The following is a 20,681-nucleotide window of genomic DNA, read 5'->3' on the forward strand; positions in this document are numbered from 1 at the left end:
TTAAGCCATGTTTTTCACATGTACAAAGTGAATTCCTGCCCTCTGTTCACTACTATTACAAAAAAAAGTGGAAAACAGCAAAAATGTTCTAAAACTAACTTAAGTTTAACTGGAGTGAAGAAGGGCCAACAAAACAGGACATAAAAAAAAGAACATGGTGCTCATCGGCTCTGTGTCCAGTTATAGAAATAGATCCCATTACTTCTGTGCTTTCTCATTGAGCTACACTCTCCCAGCGATCGATTTAAAAACAAACAAACTGAAAACTGCATCAGACATAAACTAGGGATGCACTTCAGCATACTTGACTCGCAAGGAGAAAACACTGCACTGGAACGACGCAAATGGTGCGATTTTGCCGGAGAGCAATCCTTTAAAAGCTTGTCCAATACTCAGAACTAGAGTAATAAGTCAGAGGCCCAATCTAAGCACTGATGCCTGGAGCTTCAAGCCACGCTGCCTGCACAGGCATCTCAGTTATTTCGATTTGCCCAAACCTGCGAGAGCACCAGCCACAGGGCCAGAGTGTCTTCTCGATTGCCCGTTGCCCTCAGCTCCTTCAATATTACTTTAATCTGAACACCTGGAGCTGAACACAATAAATAAAGTGATTTAAAAAAGACTTTTGATTCACATGGACTTGGCATGAACCAGGAGGATGGAAAATATGATTGAACGGTTGCTCTCACCCTGTGTTTCTCCTTGACTTTACGACGGTACTCTATCTTGTCGAACTCCTGGTCTTCCTTGCGGAGTCGCACTTTGGCAGCTTCCATGTTAATGCCAGACATCTCCCCGTCCTCCTCTTCATCTGCTACCATGGTCCTTTGCAAGGGAGGCCACTGCTGCACCACCTGCACACATACATCACAGTTAATGTACAGTCGTGGCCAAAAGTTTTGAGAATGACACAAATATTAGTTTTCACAAAGTTTGCTGCTAAACTGCTTTTAGATCTTTGTTTCAGTTGTTTCTGTGATGTACTGAAATATAATTACAAGCACTTCATACATTTCAAAGCCTTTTATCGACAATTACATGACATTTATGCAAAGAGTTAGTATTTGCAGTGTTGGCCCTTCTTTTTCAGGACCTCTGCAATTCGACTGGGCATGCTCTCAATCAACTTCTGGGCCAAATCCTGACTGGTAGCAACCCATTCTTTCATAATCACTTCTTGGAGTTTGTCAGAATTAGTGGGTTTTTGTTTGTCCACCCGCCTCTTGAGGATTGACCACAAGTTCTCAATGGGATTAAGATCTGGGGAGTTTCCAGGCCACGGACACAAAATTTTAACGTTTTCCCCCCCGAGCCACTTAGTTATCACTTTTGCCTTATGGCACGGTGCTCCATCATGCTGGAAAATGCATTGTTGTTCACCAAACTGTTGTTGGATTGTTGGAAGAAGTTGCTGTTGGAGGGTGTTTTGGTACCATTCTTTATTCATGGCTGTGTTTTTGGGCAAAATTGTGAGTGAGCCCACTCCCTTGGATGAGAAGCAACCCCACACATGAATGGTCTCAGGATGCTTTACTGTTGGCATGACACAGGACTGATGGTAGCGCTCACCTTTTCTTCTCCGGACAAGCCTTTTTCCAGATGCCCCAAACAATCAGAAAGAGGCTTCATCAGAGAATATGACTTTGCCTCAGTCCTCAGCAGTCCATTCACCATACTTTTTGCAGAAGATCAATCTGTCCCTGATGTTTTTTTTTGGAGAGAAGTGGCTTCTTTGCTGCCCTTCTTGACACCAGGCCATCTTCCAAAAGTCTTGGCCTCACTGTGCGTGCAGATGCGCTCACACCTGCCTGCTGCCATTCCTGAGCAAGCTCTGCACTGGTGGCACTCCGATCCCACAGCTGAATCCTCTTTAGGAGACGATCCTGCCGCTTGCTGGACTTTCTTGGACGCCCTGAAACCTTCTTAACAAGAATTGAACCTCTTTCCTTGAAGTTCTTGATGATCCTATAAATTGTTGATTTAGGTGCAATCTTAGTAGCCACAATATCCTTGGCTGTGAAGCCATTTTTATGCAACGCAATGATGGCTGCACGCATTTCTTTGCAGGTCACCATGGTTAACAATGGAAGAACAATGATTTCAAGCATCACCCTCCTTTTAACACGTCAAGTCTGCCATTCTAACCCAATCAGCCTGACATAATGATCTCCAGCGTTGTGCTCGTCAACATTCTCACCCGAGTTAACAAGACGATTACTGAAATGATCTCAGCAGGTCCTTTAATGACAGCAATGAAAAGTTTTTTTCGGGAATAAGTTAATTTTCATGGCAAAGAAGGACTATGCAATTCATCTGATCACTCTTCATAACATTCTGGAGTATATGCAAATTGCTATTATAAAAACTTAAGCAGCAACTTTTCCAATTTCCAATATTTATGTAATTCTCAAAACTTTCGGACACGACTATACACAGCTTTTTATGACTCTCAGTAATGTGTTTCTGATTATACAAACCTCTCCATCCTCAGTGAAGATCTTCTTAGTGTTGACTTTGAAGTTCTTCTTCTGTATTTTCTTTGCACCTTTGAATTTCGATTCCTTTTGTTTCTTATTCTTAGCCTTATCTTCTGCACCCTAAGAAAAGAGAAAATGTATTCTACATAAGCAGATGTAATTATAAAAGCTGTCATTTTTACCTCCCTGGGGCCAAGATTAAAAAAGAGAGTTCATAAATGAGCTCCAGAAACTTAAGTTAATTCGATCCTGTCATTCAACCAGGACACTGAGACGCCCAACACCACTCCACAATATTACTTTCTCCGTTGCAGTCATTAAAGTCAATTGCTGATGAGATGTGAAAAGGTTCAGATCTTGAGGAAAACCACTTTCCACTTAACACTCTGCAAACTCGAAAAAAGGTACTTGCTCATCTGCACTTCAACGGTCATGTGTCAGTTAGACCATAACAGCCTTTAGCTCTTGCACATCGCATTTTAACAAAGACTGTCGACTTGATTGATTATAAAAATCAAAATCAAATCATTTACAAGGTGTTCACTAATCAATATATCCACAATCACAGAGAAAAGCCACCAAAAGATGATAATTCAAAGACATTTGATTATTGTGTTGTGTAAATAATTGATGTAAATGTCTTTAGATCTTTATATTATGGTTGGGTTTTGACACAAATTTCACAATTCTATTCTGATTCACAAGCTTGCAATTCGATTCAGATTTTTTTTGGATATATATCAGGTACAGTTTTTCTTAAGGAAAAATAATCTCTCAACTAATGCTGTAAAATATACATGACTGTCAGCTGGTACATTACTATAATATTGAAGGTTAAAATTAACTTTGTATAAAATGCTAAAAACATGATTGACAGCAATCTACGACTTAATTCTCAGAATTTCGACTTTATTCTAGTAATTTATTTTTTTTTCCAAATATTTCAACTTTATTCTTGTATTGCTACAACTTTATTCTCTTATTTTTTAACTTTTTTTCTCAAAATACTGACTTTATTCTCAGAATTTTTACTTGATTTCTCATAATTTAGACTTTTAAAAAATATTTTGCTTTTATTCTCGCACTGCTACAACTTTATTGCCAGACTTTTTTTTCCTTAAAATATTTTGACTTTTTTTCTCATATTGCTACTTTATTCTTGTAATTTTGACTTTATTCTCAAAATATTTTGACATTATTCTCATATTTTTGACTTTTTTCTGAAAATATTTTGACTTTATTTTTGTAATTTTGATTTTATTCTCAAAATATTTGACTTTATTCTCATATTGCTATGACTTTATTCTAGTAATTTTGACTTTATTCTCAGAATATTTCAACTTTATTTACGTAATTTTTACTATTCTCAAAATATTTCAACTTTATTCTCGTAATTTTTACTATATTCTCAGAATATTTAGACATTATTCTTGTAATTTTGATTTTTTTTCTCAAAATATTTTGACATTATTCTCGTAATTTTGACTTTATTCTCAGAATATTTATGTAATTTTTACTATTCTCAAAATATTTTTATTTTATTCTCTAATTTTTACTTTATTCTCAGAATATTTCGACTGTATTCTCGTAATTTTGAATTTATTCTTAAAATATTTCGACTTTATTATCATATTTTGGACTTTTTTTTTTTCAAAATATTTAGACTTTCTCGTAATTTTGACTTTCTCAAAATATTTATACTTTTTTTCTTAAAATATTTAAACTCTTTTCTTGTAATTTTGACTTTCTCAAAATATTGTGACTTTATTATCATAATTTTGACTTTATTCTCGTACATTTGACTTATTTTCTCATAATATTTAGATTTTTTTCTCAAAGTATTTAGACTTTATTCTCGTAATTCTGTCTTTATTCTTGTATTTGTAATTTTTTTTTTTCACAATTTTTTTTAACTTTATTATCGTAAGTCTGACTTTTTCCCTCAAAATATTACAGTTTTGAGGAAACCATGACTGATGAATGTAAAGTTCAAAAAACAGGATTTATTTAAAAATAAATGTTTTTAAGAAATGTCTCTACTGTCGCGTTCAGCCAATTCAAAGAATCATTATCCTTTAAAACACTACTAATAATACTAAATGTTTAATAATCAATAATTTTTTAATAATAACACTAAATTATAGAACTAAATTATCACTAAATTAACTGACAGCCCTTATTCTGGCAAAGTAGCTGTATGGAAGTTTTGAAATTACTTAAGAAATATACATCTGACTGTGCTGCAGTATTTGACTGTGGAGCCTCAAGACAAATCAGGCAATTTTGACATGACTCACAGGTCCGCGTCTCTCATAAACTTGCCAGGTCTGCACAGGAGTCATGTTAACTGTGTCTCAAAGGCATATTGAGAGGAGTGTTACATAATTTAGCATCTCTTCATATCTGCAGGCCTATTAAAACAACGCGCTCGAAACACAAAGTGCACAGAATTTGAATATAAGCCTTTCTGAATTACAGTGCAATGGGTCACAGCAGCCAAGACGTTAGCAGAAAGATTTAAGATGGCTGTGAAAAGATGTCAATTTATTAAACACCACAGTTGCACTGGGACACATTCTTCTCACAGTTACAAAGATAAGCTGCATCAATTATTTTCCATGTTTGGGATATAGCTGAAGTGTGTATTTTGTATTCAAACCTTTTTATAGATTATTTGTGATTCTGTAATCTCGATTAGTCCTGCTTTATGTTAAAATAACTGCAAATGACGCATTCAGGAATGTTCTGCAAAATGTGACTATTACTCTGTTATGTGTGACTATTAAGTGTGAGGACATTTTTTTTCAAATAAATAGTTTGGCCTATTTTAGTCACTCTTATTACTAGCAGGTGCTTAAAATCAAACATTCAGCCATGAAATTGCCTCCGGCAACCATTTATATTGAAATGGACCTCTTAACCGCTAATAATTCCTGTGTTCACAAAACACAGCTAATCAGAAAGGTGCAATAACTGTAATTACACCAGATGTGTACTGTTTATTTACCTCATCATCCTTGCTCTCTTCACCGACATTGAACACATCTTTACGTTTGACAGTCAGTATGTCATCATCCTCATCCTCTTCATTAGAGCCACATAGCAGAGCTGCAGGCTTGGACGTCCCCTCCTCCTTATCCTCCTCCTCCTCATCATCATCATCCTCCTCCTCCTCCTCCTCCTCATCATCATCCTCCTCCTCCTCCTCATCACCATCTTCCTCCTCCTTCTCATCCTCTTCCTCCTCAGACTGTGAGGACTGAGACTTACACTGCTCTCCTTTGAGTTGAGCTTTGAAACTCTTCAGCTCATCATCAGACTCATGTCCTGCAGCTCCGCTGTCATCCTGCACTGCTCCACGCTTCTGTTGCTGGGCCTTATTGAGAAAACGGACCCGCGGCACCACCGCCAAACCCAGTGACCTGACAGTGATGAGGTAATACAAACATATCAGTTTTAATGGTCAAATGCATTTAAAAAAAAAAAAACATTTTAGCCCTTTTTATAAAGAGTTGCAACAAAACAAAAAAAAAATCTAATGGTTTATAAAAAAAAAAAATGTATTTATAATATACACCACCGTTCAAGGCTGCATTTACTTCAAAACACATACACAGTAATATTGTGAAATTTAAAAAAAATTACTCCTGTGATGCAAAGTTGAATTTTCATCAGCCATTACTCCAGTCTTCAGTCTCACATGACCCTTCAGAAATCATTCTAATATGCTGATTTATTACTTTTATTATCAATGTTGGCAACAGTTGTACTACTTAATTTTTTTGAACATTAAAATTTAAGGAATTCAAAAGATAAATCTTTTCTAACAATATAAGTCTTTGCTATTACTTTCTATTAATTTAACACATCCTTGGTGAATAAAATTATTAATTTATTTCAAAAAAAGAATAAAAATTGACTGACCACAACCTTCAAACGGTAGATTACATTGTTACAAAAAATCTATTTTAAATAAATGCTGTTCTTTTTAACTTTATTTATTAAAGTATCAGGTTCCAACAAAATATTAAATATTAAGCAGCACAACCGTTTTCAACATTGATAATATATCAGCATATTAGAATGATTTCTAAAGGATAATGTGACAATAAAGACTGGAGTAATGATGCTAAAAATTCAGCTTTGCATCACAGGAATAAATTACATGTTAAAACTTATTTACATAGAAAACATCTAATTTACATTAAAATAATATTTCACAATATTACCATTTTTTCTGGATTTTTGATCAAATAAATGCAGCCTTGATGAGCATAAGAAACCGTTTTAAAGAAATATAAAAATCTTACTGATCCCAAACTGTTGAACGGTAGTGTATATTCTATAATAAAAAAATGTATATTCATATATAAATAAAACACTTATATGATTATAAATAATAAATAACAATATGATTATAAATATGATTGCTGAATATATAGTGACAGATTTTTTTTTACCATTTTAGTTCTTTTTTGCTAGTTTTTGTTAATAGAGACATTTGAAGACAAGAAAATTTTTAAATAAAAGTTGCTGCTTTATAACAAATTAACTGTTCAAATATGATCATAAATATGACTGCTGAATATGCAGTGATTTTGTACAATTTTTAGGTAACTTTTTTGGACAAGATACAGAGAAATACAGACGAGAATATGGACAGGACACTAACCACTAGACTATAATGAATTATGAATAAAATAATATATTAAACAGTGTCAGTTTCAAACAGATGGTGATGGCTTCTTTTTGAAAGATTTAATTGCATAACGATGACACATCATTTGAAGTCCTCATAAATGTGTTCAAAGTGGACTCGCATGCCACACACAAACACATTTACTCAGAGGACTGCTGGTACTGGGCATTACTTCACAGCGTCCACTCACATGGCATATTCTGGGAGTTTGAGCTGGAAAACATCAAAAATGTCTTTGTTCTTCATCAGATAGACGGAGCGGAGGTAGGACACAAAACACTGCCGTTGAGAGGAGGGGGGAAAAAAAGAAAAGAAGAAGAGGCATTACAGAGGATAATATCTGAAAACTTATCCCTGATAAACACATTAGTGAGAGTGCACAAGCAGGCGTTTCATGGCAGCAATTTGCCCGATTACATTTCATGCTGTTCTTCTCTCTATAATGAGCCTCACAAAGCTCAGCCCTGAGCGTGAGGCACACAATCAGATTATCCTAAAAGCCTGGCTCTACAGTAAAATCAACCTTTTGTGTTTGAGACGAGGTGTGACAGACTGTACAGGAAGTCAGGTCTCCTCCGGCCTTACCCTCTGTGCTCGTTCCTTCTGCTCTTTCTCCTCTGCCAGGAAAGCTTCCAACTTCTGCTGGACGGACACCAACTTCTCTGGGTTCACCCTGTGAACGAATTAAAACAAATGAGCAAGTCAATGGGTTCGTTTACACCTGGTATTAGCATCTGTCAAGCAGTCAGTGCAGATGTATATATATATATATATATACAGTGCTGACAAACAGGAGAGACACTGTGGGCAATGATAGAGTCAGAAGACTTTTTAATTTACATATCAGCATCATTTACCATAGATTTACTGTGCAGAAATAACTGCACCATGGTATTGTGTCAGAAATGTGGGTATTTGTGTCGAATTTTTATATATTATTAATGTAGACATATATTAAATGCATTGAAGAAGTAATGGAATATAATTACAATTTTGTTTAAGCTATAGCATTAATGCAGTTATACTAAATGTATTTAGACTACTGTTTTTAATATAAATACATTGAAAACATATTGCATTTTTACCATGGTACTGAGTTGCTATATTTGTTGCTTTAACTGTGATTATCATGAACTAAATGTATGCTACTGTGAAAGACCAATGGTTAATTAAAAAAACTCTTGAACAATCAGAACAATTAAATTTCACCATTTACAAATGAGGCTGCTACAATTTTTACCGATATTACTGATTTTTATAGTGAACATAAATCTACATCTGCATCGTAACTCAAGCTACTATCAAATGTGTATTTCTAAGAGACATTTTTTTATATTATTATTAATATTATCTTGATTTGAAACAATATAACTTATTAGAAGTTGTAGAACTAAGAAATTATTTTTTTTCTTATTATTTTTTATTTATTTTGTCAGGGAAAATGATTGGAAAAGTGTGAAGAATTCAAAAGAATGAAGTGTTTGTCATGTTCTGACCATAAAGAATAGTTTAAAACCACAATTAACCATTTGGTTTTTACAGCTTTTATCTTGAAGGAAAAAAATCTGCCTTTAAACTTGAAAGAAATAAAAATTTGACATTTATTGTGATAATTATCGATATCGACTGCTATGAAAAAAGTATTGTGATTTTTTTTTTGCCCATGTCGCCCAGCCCCATGTGTACGCCCAATAAAGTGCATCCATCCATCATAAAAATACTTCACATGGCTTCGGGGGATTAATAAAGGCCTTCTAAAGCTAACTGATGCATTTGTGTAAGAAAAACATCCATATTTAAAATTTTATAAACCGTAAATTCTAGGGCTGTGCAATTAATCGAAATTCCGTTTTGATTTCGGCTTTAAACGATCATGAAAATACAGTAATCGAGATTAAACGATTATTGTGCCCCATTCCACCCCCTTTCCAGTGGATTTCACATGCAAATCAGCAAAATCATGTAAAGTGACTTTCAAAAACAGGACGTGCTTGATTTATTAATGTTTCTTTGATGTTGTGTTTTTAATTTCTGTGCATGCGCTCAGAGACGGAGCGGAACACGGACATGTAAAGTTATCTTTTAGCCCAAGGTGCGCGGCTAAACGGTCAAATACATGCACAAATATTTCAAAATAAGCCGCTTGGTGATTATTCATGTAAACCCTTGTCAGTTATGTCTTAAATGATCATAAACAGTTGAGAATGAAAATGCGTGTGTAACAGTATATTGGATCTGTGTGGCTCTTAAAGCAGCAATAAATAATATTCCTTCTGCCGTCTCTGTACTTAATATTAATAAAACGTAAAAATACAAAGAGAAAAATCACTTACTGCTCTTGAATGAAAGACTTTTGTAGTTTTAATAAGAAAGCATGTTTAATTCTTACAGTGAAGACGCTAATCACATTCAATGTAGTAGGCTTTTAGACTACTTTAGACTTGCATAAAAGTATTCAGTATATTTTTTTCCCAAAAAAGCAGTTTTTTTTTTTTTTTTTTGTTTCTTTTTTTTCTGTTGTATTGCTATCTTTAAATAAATCACTAATATAAAGTTTTGGATCCAGTCATAATCGTGTTAAATAATTGTGATTACAATATTGACCAAAATAATCTTGATTATGATTTTTGCCATAATAGTTCCAACCAACTGTCATACTCGCATTCATAGGAGAGAGGTGTTGTACGAAATGAGGATTTTTAAGGAAAAATGTCAGAGGATTTCTATATAACCCAAGAGGAGTTTGGTTTTCCTTTGCGGTTAACAAAACGTGGTTCTCACGAGACTAGCATATTCTTAATGGAGTTTATGCTACATCTACGTCCTGTGGAGGACGTAACCCCTAGTAGCCATGTGGAGTACTTTTTATAATGGATGGATGCACTTTATTGGACTTCAAAATCTAAAAAGTCATTCACTTCCATTATAAAGCTTGGACGGAACATTTTTTAATATAACTCTGATTGTATTCATCTGAAAGAAGAAAGTCAAATATATACCTAGGATGGCTTGAGTATGAGTAAATCATGGGGTAATTTTCATTTTTGGGTATACTATCCCTTTAATTGAAATGTAAATTAAAATCATTACATACTGCTTTTAAAAATGCCAATTCTGGCCCATTTCAGCCAGCCAATGTTTAAATGAGCATTCTGGTTAAATTAGGATATTTCTGTGAATACAGTAACACTGACTAACCGCAAACATAAAATCAGGCCCGTGGAGACTGTGACTGCAGCAGTTGCATTCTCACAGCAGATATCACTGATCATAATGATCTAATATGATCACTTGCATTAAGCTGCCATCTTTCATTCTCAGCATGCATATGACTTCCTCCATTTTTTCACAATATGAAAACAGTCTGTGCTAAACACTGATGAACCAGCATCCAGAGAGGCCACATGTCTCACACACTAAAGCACTGACAAAACTACACATTATTTCCAAGCTCGTCTTATTTTCACTGCACAACTGATGCAGTCACACAGACAAGTAAAGGGAGGTATGCACTCACTTGATCTTGTTAATGGGAACTTTCTTCTCTTGAAGCTGTGCAATCATGCCCTTCTCCTCTGGGGGCAATAGGACAAGAAGAGCTTCACCTCCCTCCTTATACCTGCAGAGAAAGAGAGAACGTGTGTGTTAAAGGAATATTTCACTACAAAAGTGAGTGCATAAAATCAGAATTTTCATTTTTAGGTGAAATATCCCTTTAAGATCACACTAGGTGGTCTGCTGCAATACAGGCCTCTCACACAAACGTTTCTTTTTTTTTTAAACGCTCAGCTTTGTGAGTGTTCGTGTTAAAGCTCATGAGCTTTCTGCTGAGGGTGGTGATCTATGAAGGGGAGTTACTGAGAATATCGATTCTACACTAAAAAGACAAGTGTAGCACAAAAAAAGAGAGTGAGGCTGGCAGCTGGGTGGATGGCAGGTGTGTGCTGTCTCGCTCTAAGCGCAGAGAAACTTGACATATTTCTGTAGCTATGCAGGGCCTAATACTTGCCCTCAAGGTGAGACCGTAACAAGTCAAGCCAGAGCCAAAAATGGAAAAACTCAATAGCTGAGCAGCTGTTAATCTATCATGAATCCAGTGGAATCAGTCAAATCTGTACAGTGGTTAAATATGATTTTATGTAAGAGCCATGTCAACATTGGTCCATATGTACACAAAACATGGGAGTGATGAGGAACAGATCAAATTTGCCATCTAGTGTTACAGATAAAACACTCTAGTGGAAAGTCACATTCCTGTTAAGATTTTTTTACAAAGCTTTAGTAATACAAAGCATTACTAAATACAGATTAAAACAGTGTTACCTGGCTGTTCTGCCAACTCTGTGGATGTATGTGTTTGCATCTTCAGGACAGTCAAACTGCACAACCCAGTTCACTGCAGGGAAGTCTAGGACCACAAACAAAAATGCATGCTTCATTAATAAAACATTTGCTGAGATTTCTCAAATAACATATTAAACTGACAATCCTAGTTTCAGTCAGTGAAAGCCAGTATGTGACCCCGGACCACAAAACCATTCATAAGGGTCAATTTTTTGAAATTGAGATTTATACATGATCTGAAAGCCGAATAAATAAGGTTTTATTGATGTATGGTTTGTTAGGATAGGACAATATTTGAAAATCTGGAATCTGAGGGTGCAAAACAATCAAAATATTGAGAATATCGTCTTTAAAGTTGTCCAAATGAAGTCCTTATCAATGCATATTACTAATAAAAAATGAAGTTTTGATATATTTACAGTAGGAAATTTGCTAAATATCTTCATGGAACATGATTTTTAAATAAAAGAAAAATCAATAATTTTAACCTTTACAATGTATTCTTGGCTATTGAGACAAATATACCTTTGCTACTTAAAAGTCAAGGGTCAAGGGTTACATATGTGCATTTGTCAACAGAATCAATTTCCATTACCAAGTCCTCTGGCAGCAATGTCTGTGGCAAACAGGACGGCTGAGGTCTTGCGGACAAAATCATTATAAACCTCCACCCTCTTCATCTGGTGCTGTTTGCCATGCAAAGCAAGTACAGAGATACCCGGACGCAACCGGCAGAAGACCCGGAACAGATATTGGACCTGCACACACAAACACACATAAAAAGGTAATACTATATACTTTTAACTAGTGGTTTCAGACTTTTCAGCCACACTGCATTCTATGAAAACAGACCCTGAGATTTACTACAGATCAGAAATGATATGAGTTGTTACCTCTTTGCAGCAGGCAAAAAAGACTATGATCTTCTTCTTAAGGTGACTCCTCAAAAACGAGAAGAGCATGTTGACTTTCTGGTGCAGCTCACACACAACATAGTTCTGTTCCAGAGTGGCTGGAGTACTGCAGAGAAGATCAGAGTATTAGAACAAAAATAAGAAGACATTTTGTAGTATTATGTGGGTAAGCAAACAATTGCTGGTAGCCTTTGACTTCCACAGATCTTTTTTCCATACTATGGAAGTCAATGGCTACCAGCAACTGTTTGGTTACACACGTTCTTTTTTGTGCTCAATAGAAGAAATAAATTCATACAGGGTTGGAACAACATGTTTGACTAAATGAGGACACAAATTAGAAAGAAATATGATATTTAGGCAAAATAAGATAAATGTACACATTCATTCAGTTTAAAAATTTCCAATCCCCAGCTCTTAATGCAACGTTTTTCCTTCTGTAGCATCAGTGAGCATTTGAACCTTCTGTTATAGCCGAATATGTGTCCCTCAGTTGTAGAGCTTCACAATTAATCGTTAAAAGATCGCGATCTCGATTCGACCCCCTTCACGATCTTAATCCAGCATTTATACAATTCAGCCAATTATATTTTATTTATATTTTACAAAACTTTTGCTAGCCTAATTACTGCACAGACTGCTGTGAGCTGATGCAGTGACAGGTTCGCCGTTCTCTCCAACATTACATAACCATTTAAACTTCATCTTCAGCGCACATTCTGTCAGATGCAATTCATGGCGCCTCTGTCTCAATATACTGTACAACGCGGACTATATTCACATCAAATGATAACTCAGCGGAAGAGTTCCACTCACGCAGCGGCGTAATTTCCACTGGGGACACGCTTTTTAAAATCCCGTTGGTGTCCACCCACTTTCAAATGGTTTTGTTAAAGTAATCTCTTTTATTGTAGAATGCACGCTCAGTGCCGTCGAGAGTTTCGCGGGATCGTTAAAACGAAACCAAAAGTAAAACACCCATTCAAAAGCAATTTTAATACCCCACGTTGAGAGAGCGACTCCCCAATGCGCGCAAATTAGGCTACATAAAATATCTAGGCTGTTATTAGTATGTGGGCTATAATAAGTTGTGTCGATAGCTCTGTATCATGCTTGGAAAATTCGGTCTCTATTAGCACTTTGAATATTGAAAGAGTAGTACTTTGATCGTGCCAGATTTATGGACCAGCAGAGCAATGGATCCATATATGAGCATGACGATCCATTAACCCCTTAACTGTTACTCCCATTTTTGAACAGAGACGTGAAAATAAAGAATTGTGATTCTCATTTTATTCAGAATCATGCAGCTCTACTCAGTTGTCCTCAGTGTGAAAAGATGGCTCTAATTAGATTAGTTCACTTCCATAATGAAAATTTTCTGACAATATACTTACCCCCATTTCTTCCAAGATGTTCATGTAATTGTTTCTTTAGTCGAAAAGAAATTAAGGTTTTTTTATGAAGACATCCCAGGATCTTTTTCTATATGGTGGATTTCAATGGTGGCCAACTATTTGAAGGTCTAAATTGCAGTTTCAATGTAACTTCAAAGGGCTCTACACGATCCCAGCCCAGGAATAAGGGTCTTACCTAGCGAAACAATTGGTAATTTTCTAAAAAAAATTCACAAACTTTTTAGCCACAAATGCTCATCAATTGCACTAGCTCTTACATTGAAAAAGTCACACAAAAAGGTGGGGTAGGGCGAAAAATTAATCAAATTTTCTCCAACTTCAAAATTGTCCAACATTGTTGTTTTACCTTGTTTTGTAAAGGGCATTTGACTTTCTTTGCATGTTCACTTTGTAAACACTGGGTTGGTTCTTCCACCTACGTCATTAGTGCATTTGTGGTTAAAAAGAATACATTGTTTTATTTTTTTTGAAAATGGCCAAATGTTTCACTAGATGAGACACATATTCCTCGGCTGGGATTGTGCTGAGCCTATTGAAGCTGCATTGAAACTGCAATTTAAATCTTCAACTCACTGGCCACCATTGAAGTCCACTATATGGATAAAAATCCTTGAATGTTTTCCTCAAAAAACCTAATTTATTTTTGACTGAAGTAAAAAAGACATGAACATTTTGGATGACATGGGAGTGAGTGAATTATCACAAAACATTTTAATTCTGGAACTGAACTTTATCCTTAAAGAGCAGACTGACTAGCACAGATGCCCAACACAAATCACTATAAAATCATTATCTTACCTGAACTTGGCTTGCTCATGGACCCACACATACTCTGGGTTCTTCAGGCTCAGTCTGGCCAGATCTTTGACGGACTTGGTTTGAGTGGCAGAAAAGAGTAGGGTCTGCCGTGTTTTTGGAAGGTTTTCAATGATGGCGTTGAGTGTGTCGGCGAAACCCATGTCCAGAATTCTGTCAGCTTCATCAAGTACTGCCACAGAAGAGGAAATATGTCATGTTATTTAAAATAAGGGGATGAAAATAAGAGCAACCAATTTAAAACTTTGGGGTCAGCCAGATTCTATTAATTGATGAATTCTGACAAAAATATACCACGATTTCCACAAAAATAATAAGCAGCACCACTGTTTTAACATTGATAATAAGAAATGCATCTTATGCACCAAATTAGGAAATTAAAATGATTTCTAAAGGATCATGTGACACTGAAGACTAGAGTAATGATGCTGAGAATTCAGCTTGGCCATCATTTTGTTTAGTGATAGTTGTTCATGAGTCCCTCATTTGTCCTGAACAGTTAAATGCCTGCTGTACTTCAGAAAAATTCTTTAGGTCCCACAAAGTCTTTGTTTTTCAGCATTTTTGTGTATTTGAACACTTTCCAACAATGACCATATAATTTTGAGATCAATCTTTTTACACTGAGGACAACTGAGGGACTCATATGCCATAATTAAGTTCAAACGCTCACTGATGCTGCAGAATGAAAAAACGATGCATTAAGAGCTAGGGAGTGAAAACTTTTGAACAGAATGAAGATGTGTACATTTTGCCTAATTATCATATTTTTTCATTTAGTACTGCCCTTTAGAAGTGACAGAAGATACTTGCATGTTTCCAAGAAGACAAAATAAGTTACATTTACACTGATCTTCAAATTCAAAAAATGTTCACCCCCAGGCCCTTAATGCATTCTGTTTCCTTCTGACGCATCAGTGAGCGTTTGAACTTTCTGCAATAGTTGCATATGAGTCCTCAGTGAGAAAAGATGGATCTCAAAATCATACAGTCATAATTGGGTTCAAAGGGTTCAAATACTCAAAAATGCTGAAAAACCAAAGAATTTGTATTACGTGTTAAGAATCAAGTGTATGTAAACTTTTGAACAGGGTCATATTTATAAATGCAACTATTATTTTCTCTTGTGGACTATACAGATGCAATCAAAATTATTCAACCCCCTTGACCTACAAGACATTTTGCTGCAGAGAACAACATTTTGTGAAAACAATTCAACAAAGGCATCAATAAACTATTAAAGAAAGTTTATTAATGCACTTTTGAGTAATTCTGAGAACGTAAGTTGGTGAATAATGGAAAAAAAATCAAATTGGCTCTAAACATTCATGTTCAAAATTATTCAACCCCTGAAAGTAAATCTGGTGTAGAATCTTTTATTCTCTAAAACCACCAATAAACACTGCCTGGAAGTGCTTAGATGCTTCTGTCACCTTTCTGCAGCAATCTTGGGCCATTCCTCCCCTGAAAAAGCTTTCAGATCACTGATAATCTTTGGTTTTTACTTTGCCACTGCTTGCTTCAAATTTAACCATGTATTTTCAATGAGAATTAAATCTGGAAACTGAACAGGCCACTTAAAAACATTCTATGACTGATTACTAAACCAAGCTTAAGTAGATTTGAATGTATACTTTGGGATGATTGTCCTGCAGGAAAGTCCATTGATTATTAGCTTCAGACTTTGCACAAAAGGCATCACAATGTTTGCCAGAATGGTCTGATACTTTAATAAATCAATGATATCCTTTGTATGGTCATGTTTTCCACTTCCTGCTACAGTAAAACAACCCCATAACAGGACTGGCCCACCTCCGTGTTAGACGATGGAGATAGTGTTCTTCTGCTTATAAGCTTTGTCTTTTTTGACCCAGACATACTACTGATCCATACATCCAAAAAGTTCCAGTTTGGACACATCACTCCATAAAACATTCTTCCAGCACTCCACAGGTCTATCCAAATTAATTTTGGCATGTTCAAGGCAGCCTTTTTGTTCTTCTTGGTCAAGAGTGGTATTCAGAAAGATTCAGCATGAAGGCCATACTTGTCTAGTGTTCCTCTTGTACACAGCATTGAAATATTTCTCCTCCTTTCGTCTGGTCATCTTGCAAGTCTTTGGCTGTACATTGCAAGTTTTTCTCAGTTGATCTGATCAAACATTTTACGATATTGTGCTTTTTTGTTCAACAATCTCAAAGGTTTTCTGGTTCAACACACTTTAATCTAAGGAATACGGCTGCCAGCTGTGTCTCTAGGGACATGTAATGTCTTAGAAATCTTCATGTAGTTTTAGACTTTCTAATATAGCAAACTATTTCTTCTCTATGGATTTGGTGTCAGCTTTGTTGACTTCACCATATTTGCTACTCACCTTCAGCACATGCATGGGCTAAGAGTATACTATGTTTTACACCCCAAGCTAATTTCATTTTTAATAAGTTTGTAAAGGCTTAAGACAATTTAAGAAAATTTTGTTCCTTACCATAAAAATAACTCTTAAAAGAGCAATGTTGAATAGGGGTTGAATAATTCTGACATAGCTGTGTTATTAAAAAATCCTATAACTCAAAAATATTACATTATATATTGACATTATCACTTTTAATATGCCAGAAAACTGTTGTAGATGCAATTTAGTCCTGGATCTTCAGAAAGAGCAAAAAACATTTATAAAGTACTGCAGTCTCTGGGGGGGTTGAATAATTTTGATTGCAACTGTATGTAAATGTCTTATGTAAAATATCTTATTCAGGTCAGTGCTACATAAAAAATAACCTGCATTTTTAGAAAGATCCCTCTTATTTTGGTACATTTTCAGATTCTGCAAAGCTTATGTAAACCTTTGATTTTAACTGTATATTAAACAAAACAAAACAACTAAAAGGTGTTTTTAAAACACTTTCTAAGCATCCTCTTACCTAGCATGTGCAGATCTAAAGCATGAAATGTGACCGTCTCATCCATGTGCTGCAGCAGACGTCCTGGGGTGCAGATAACGATATTTGTCCGATGGATCCTCTCTGCTTCCTCTTTCAGATCCTGCAGTCATTGAAAAAAAAAAAAACAATTATTTACAATTTAATATTAAATATTAAGCAAGATTCATACTAATCAAAGACTAGAGACACACACCTTTCCACCAATTATAAGACCAGCAGAAAATTCATGGTTCTTGCCGACCTTCCTCAACACCTCAAAGGTCTGATAGGCCAGCTCTCGGGTGGGAGAGATGATGAGAGCGCCAAGGCCATCCATCGCAGTCCACTGTTGACGAAACAAGCACTCCATAACCTGGAGACAGTCACAGTAGATTAGAGAGGCTTCAAAATTATGTTTGAATTTTGAAAAATCCTGCAGATTAAATATTTAAAAGCAAAAGAGTGTCAAAAAGTCTGTCATCAATTATGCTCCCACCTCCTCTGTTGCTCTAAAAGGTTTATTACATATTTACATAAAATATAACTAACAATTGATATCATACTATATTATAAATATTGCATATTCTAAGAAATATAAAGCACAGAGCACAAAATACAATTAACTCACCAATCTTCTTAAAAAAAAAAACTACAACAAACCTCAGAAATGTATAGAGTGCTGCAAGGATGACATATTTTTGGAGGCCAAAACCCGAAAATTAAGTTAACATTTTAGCACTTTCGATTCCATCATCCTGAATTCAACAATATTACTTTTTTAATGTATTTTTGATCAAATAATATAAATGCAAAATTCTTTCCAAAAACAAACAAACAAAAAATTAATAATAAATTAATGCAATTCAAATAAGCAAATAAAATGTAAAAAATAAAATAATTACAAGTTTATGATTAAATATTACTGACCCCAAACTTCCTAAAATCAATTAGGTTTCTGGACATAATATTTTGTAATGCTTCACAACATTACTGATTTAATGTTTTTTTTTTTTTTTTTGATCAAATAAATGCAGAATTATTTCCAAAAACAAATAAACAAAATATAAATAAATACAATAAAACCAAATAAAAGTAAAACAAGCTAATAATTAAATATTACTGAGTTTAAACTTCCTGTATCCTTAATTCAGTTGGGTTTCTGAGTGTGTTTTTTTGGGGGGACAAAATATTTTGTAATACTTCACAATATTACTGTTTTAATGTATTTTTGATCAAATAAATGCAGAATCCTTTCCAAAAACAAATAAACAAAACAAATAAATAATAAAATACAATAAAAATAAGCAAATAAAATGTAAAAAAAACAAAAAAAAACAAAACGATAATAAAAACAAGTTAATAATTAAAAATTACTGAACCCAAACGTCTTGTCTCCTAAATGCAGTTGGGTTAATGAATGGGTTTTTGGACTAAATATTTTGTAATACTTCACAATATTATTGTTTTTGTTATATTGCTTTATTTATTTTTTTAATAAATTCTGAATTCTTTCCAAAACAAAAAAGCAAACAAAACAAAATAATAAATAAGCTAATAACATAAAATAAATAAATGATCCCCAAACTGTTTTAAATAAATGACAATTTTAGCACTTTCAGTTTGATCATTCTGAATTCAACTGGGTTTCTCAATGGGTTTTTGGTCAAAATATTTTGTAATTCAATATTACATTTTATTTATATATTATTATTAATTTTTTTTAATACATACATGCTTATATAAATACATCTTACTGACCATAAACTTTTGAAATAAGTTAAGATTGTATCACTTTCAGTTCCATCGTCCTGAATTCAATGACGTTTCTGGTTGGGTTTCTGGTCAAAAACCCATTACAGTTGGGCTTTTGCCAAGAGATCCAAGGTGATGCTATATTCCAGTTTGGTCTACAAAATACATCAGCGCTGCTCTATTGCTTACCGGGATGAGGAAGGCCAAAGTCTTTCCAGAGCCCGTCTTTGCAGCACCAAGAACATCTCTCCCCTGCAAAGCAAAGCCAATCGTCTGCCTCTGAATCTCTGTGGGCTGCCTGTACTGAGCCTCACGAAGACCTGATGAAAGCATCAAGATCATTATTAAGATTAATAAGCTATAAATGAACATGTTAGCATGCAATCATCAAGTTTGCTCACCTTGCAGAGTCTTTTTTGAGATTGGAAAATCAGAGAACTTCACAGCCTCTTTGGGATTGATCTAGAAAAACAGTTACAGGTGTCAAAACCTTCAGAGTGGGATTTTAGGTGTCTAATGAAGGATATCAGGACTGTTATGAATCTCTAAAACAACAACAGATAAAATATAAGGTGTATAACACCCAAATCCTAGATATGTAAACATTCATATCTGTTATGTGGCCTGTTCCACTGAACCCCAACAAAACAATATCATGTTTATGCGAAGACCTATGCTGACAGACTTTCTGACCACAAACAATCATCAACAACACTTCAATCATGTTGTCACACAATATTCAAAGGGCTAACATTGCTTTTAAATGTCAAAAGACTGATCTGTCAAGCCAGATTCAACAACACATGCGTAACAGGCAAATAAACACGTGGTAACCCCTGGAAACAAGTATATAAATGCTTATATATCAGCCTGATGATATCTCACCTGCGAGTATTTTTTCAACAGCTTCTGTATGTTTTCTCTCTCCACCTCATGGTCGCGTTTAAAAGTGGTCTTCCGATCTCGTTTGACTCGCTCCGTTTTGACGTTGTGTTTACTTTTCCATTTCTCAAAATCCGACACAGGGTCATGGGTTATCGGTTTCTTCTCTTTACTCTGTTTATCCCGCATTTTCACTGTGTTTTGTTGACTTGGTAGTGTGTTCACAGCGTAACAACACGTGAATGTTTATTTCGCGAGATGCTTTGCTAGCAGTAAGCGTTGGTGAATAAATGAATCAGCGCCATCTAACGAGTTGGAGCGGTGACGGTGAGAAACATTTGATTCATATTTCATACATTTTAGACTCGATTAGAATATGGAAGCCCGTTTCCGCCATTGAATAAAAACATTTAAAAAGTTTATTGCTACTTGTTATCTAAATTCAGACTCCCCCCCCC

General features: G+C 35.0%; 1 protein-coding gene across 1 annotated transcript in view; it reads right to left on the minus strand.

Moving 5' to 3' along the window:
* LOC141292687 (probable ATP-dependent RNA helicase DDX10) overlaps positions 1-20,473 on the minus strand; it is a 38,121-nt gene extending 17,648 nt beyond the window's left edge. The window contains exons 1-15 of the mRNA XM_073824722.1: positions 20,227-20,473; positions 19,743-19,803; positions 19,531-19,661; positions 17,804-17,962; positions 17,590-17,710; positions 14,651-14,840; positions 12,414-12,540; positions 12,116-12,278; positions 11,500-11,584; positions 10,694-10,795; positions 7,762-7,849; positions 7,367-7,455; positions 5,485-5,899; positions 2,478-2,597; positions 690-854 (exon numbers count right to left, since the gene is read on the minus strand). Coding sequence (XP_073680823.1) covers positions 690-854; positions 2,478-2,597; positions 5,485-5,899; positions 7,367-7,455; positions 7,762-7,849; positions 10,694-10,795; positions 11,500-11,584; positions 12,116-12,278; positions 12,414-12,540; positions 14,651-14,840; positions 17,590-17,710; positions 17,804-17,962; positions 19,531-19,661; positions 19,743-19,803; positions 20,227-20,412 — 2,202 coding nt within the window. The 5' untranslated portion in view covers positions 20,413-20,473. The remainder of the gene's footprint in view (positions 1-689; positions 855-2,477; positions 2,598-5,484; positions 5,900-7,366; positions 7,456-7,761; positions 7,850-10,693; positions 10,796-11,499; positions 11,585-12,115; positions 12,279-12,413; positions 12,541-14,650; positions 14,841-17,589; positions 17,711-17,803; positions 17,963-19,530; positions 19,662-19,742; positions 19,804-20,226) is intronic.
* Between the last annotated feature and the right edge of the window lie 208 nt (positions 20,474-20,681).

The sequence above is a fragment of the Garra rufa genome, chromosome 19, assembly GCF_049309525.1.
Source record: "Garra rufa chromosome 19, GarRuf1.0, whole genome shotgun sequence".
Lineage (NCBI taxonomy): Eukaryota > Metazoa > Chordata > Actinopteri > Cypriniformes > Cyprinidae > Garra > Garra rufa.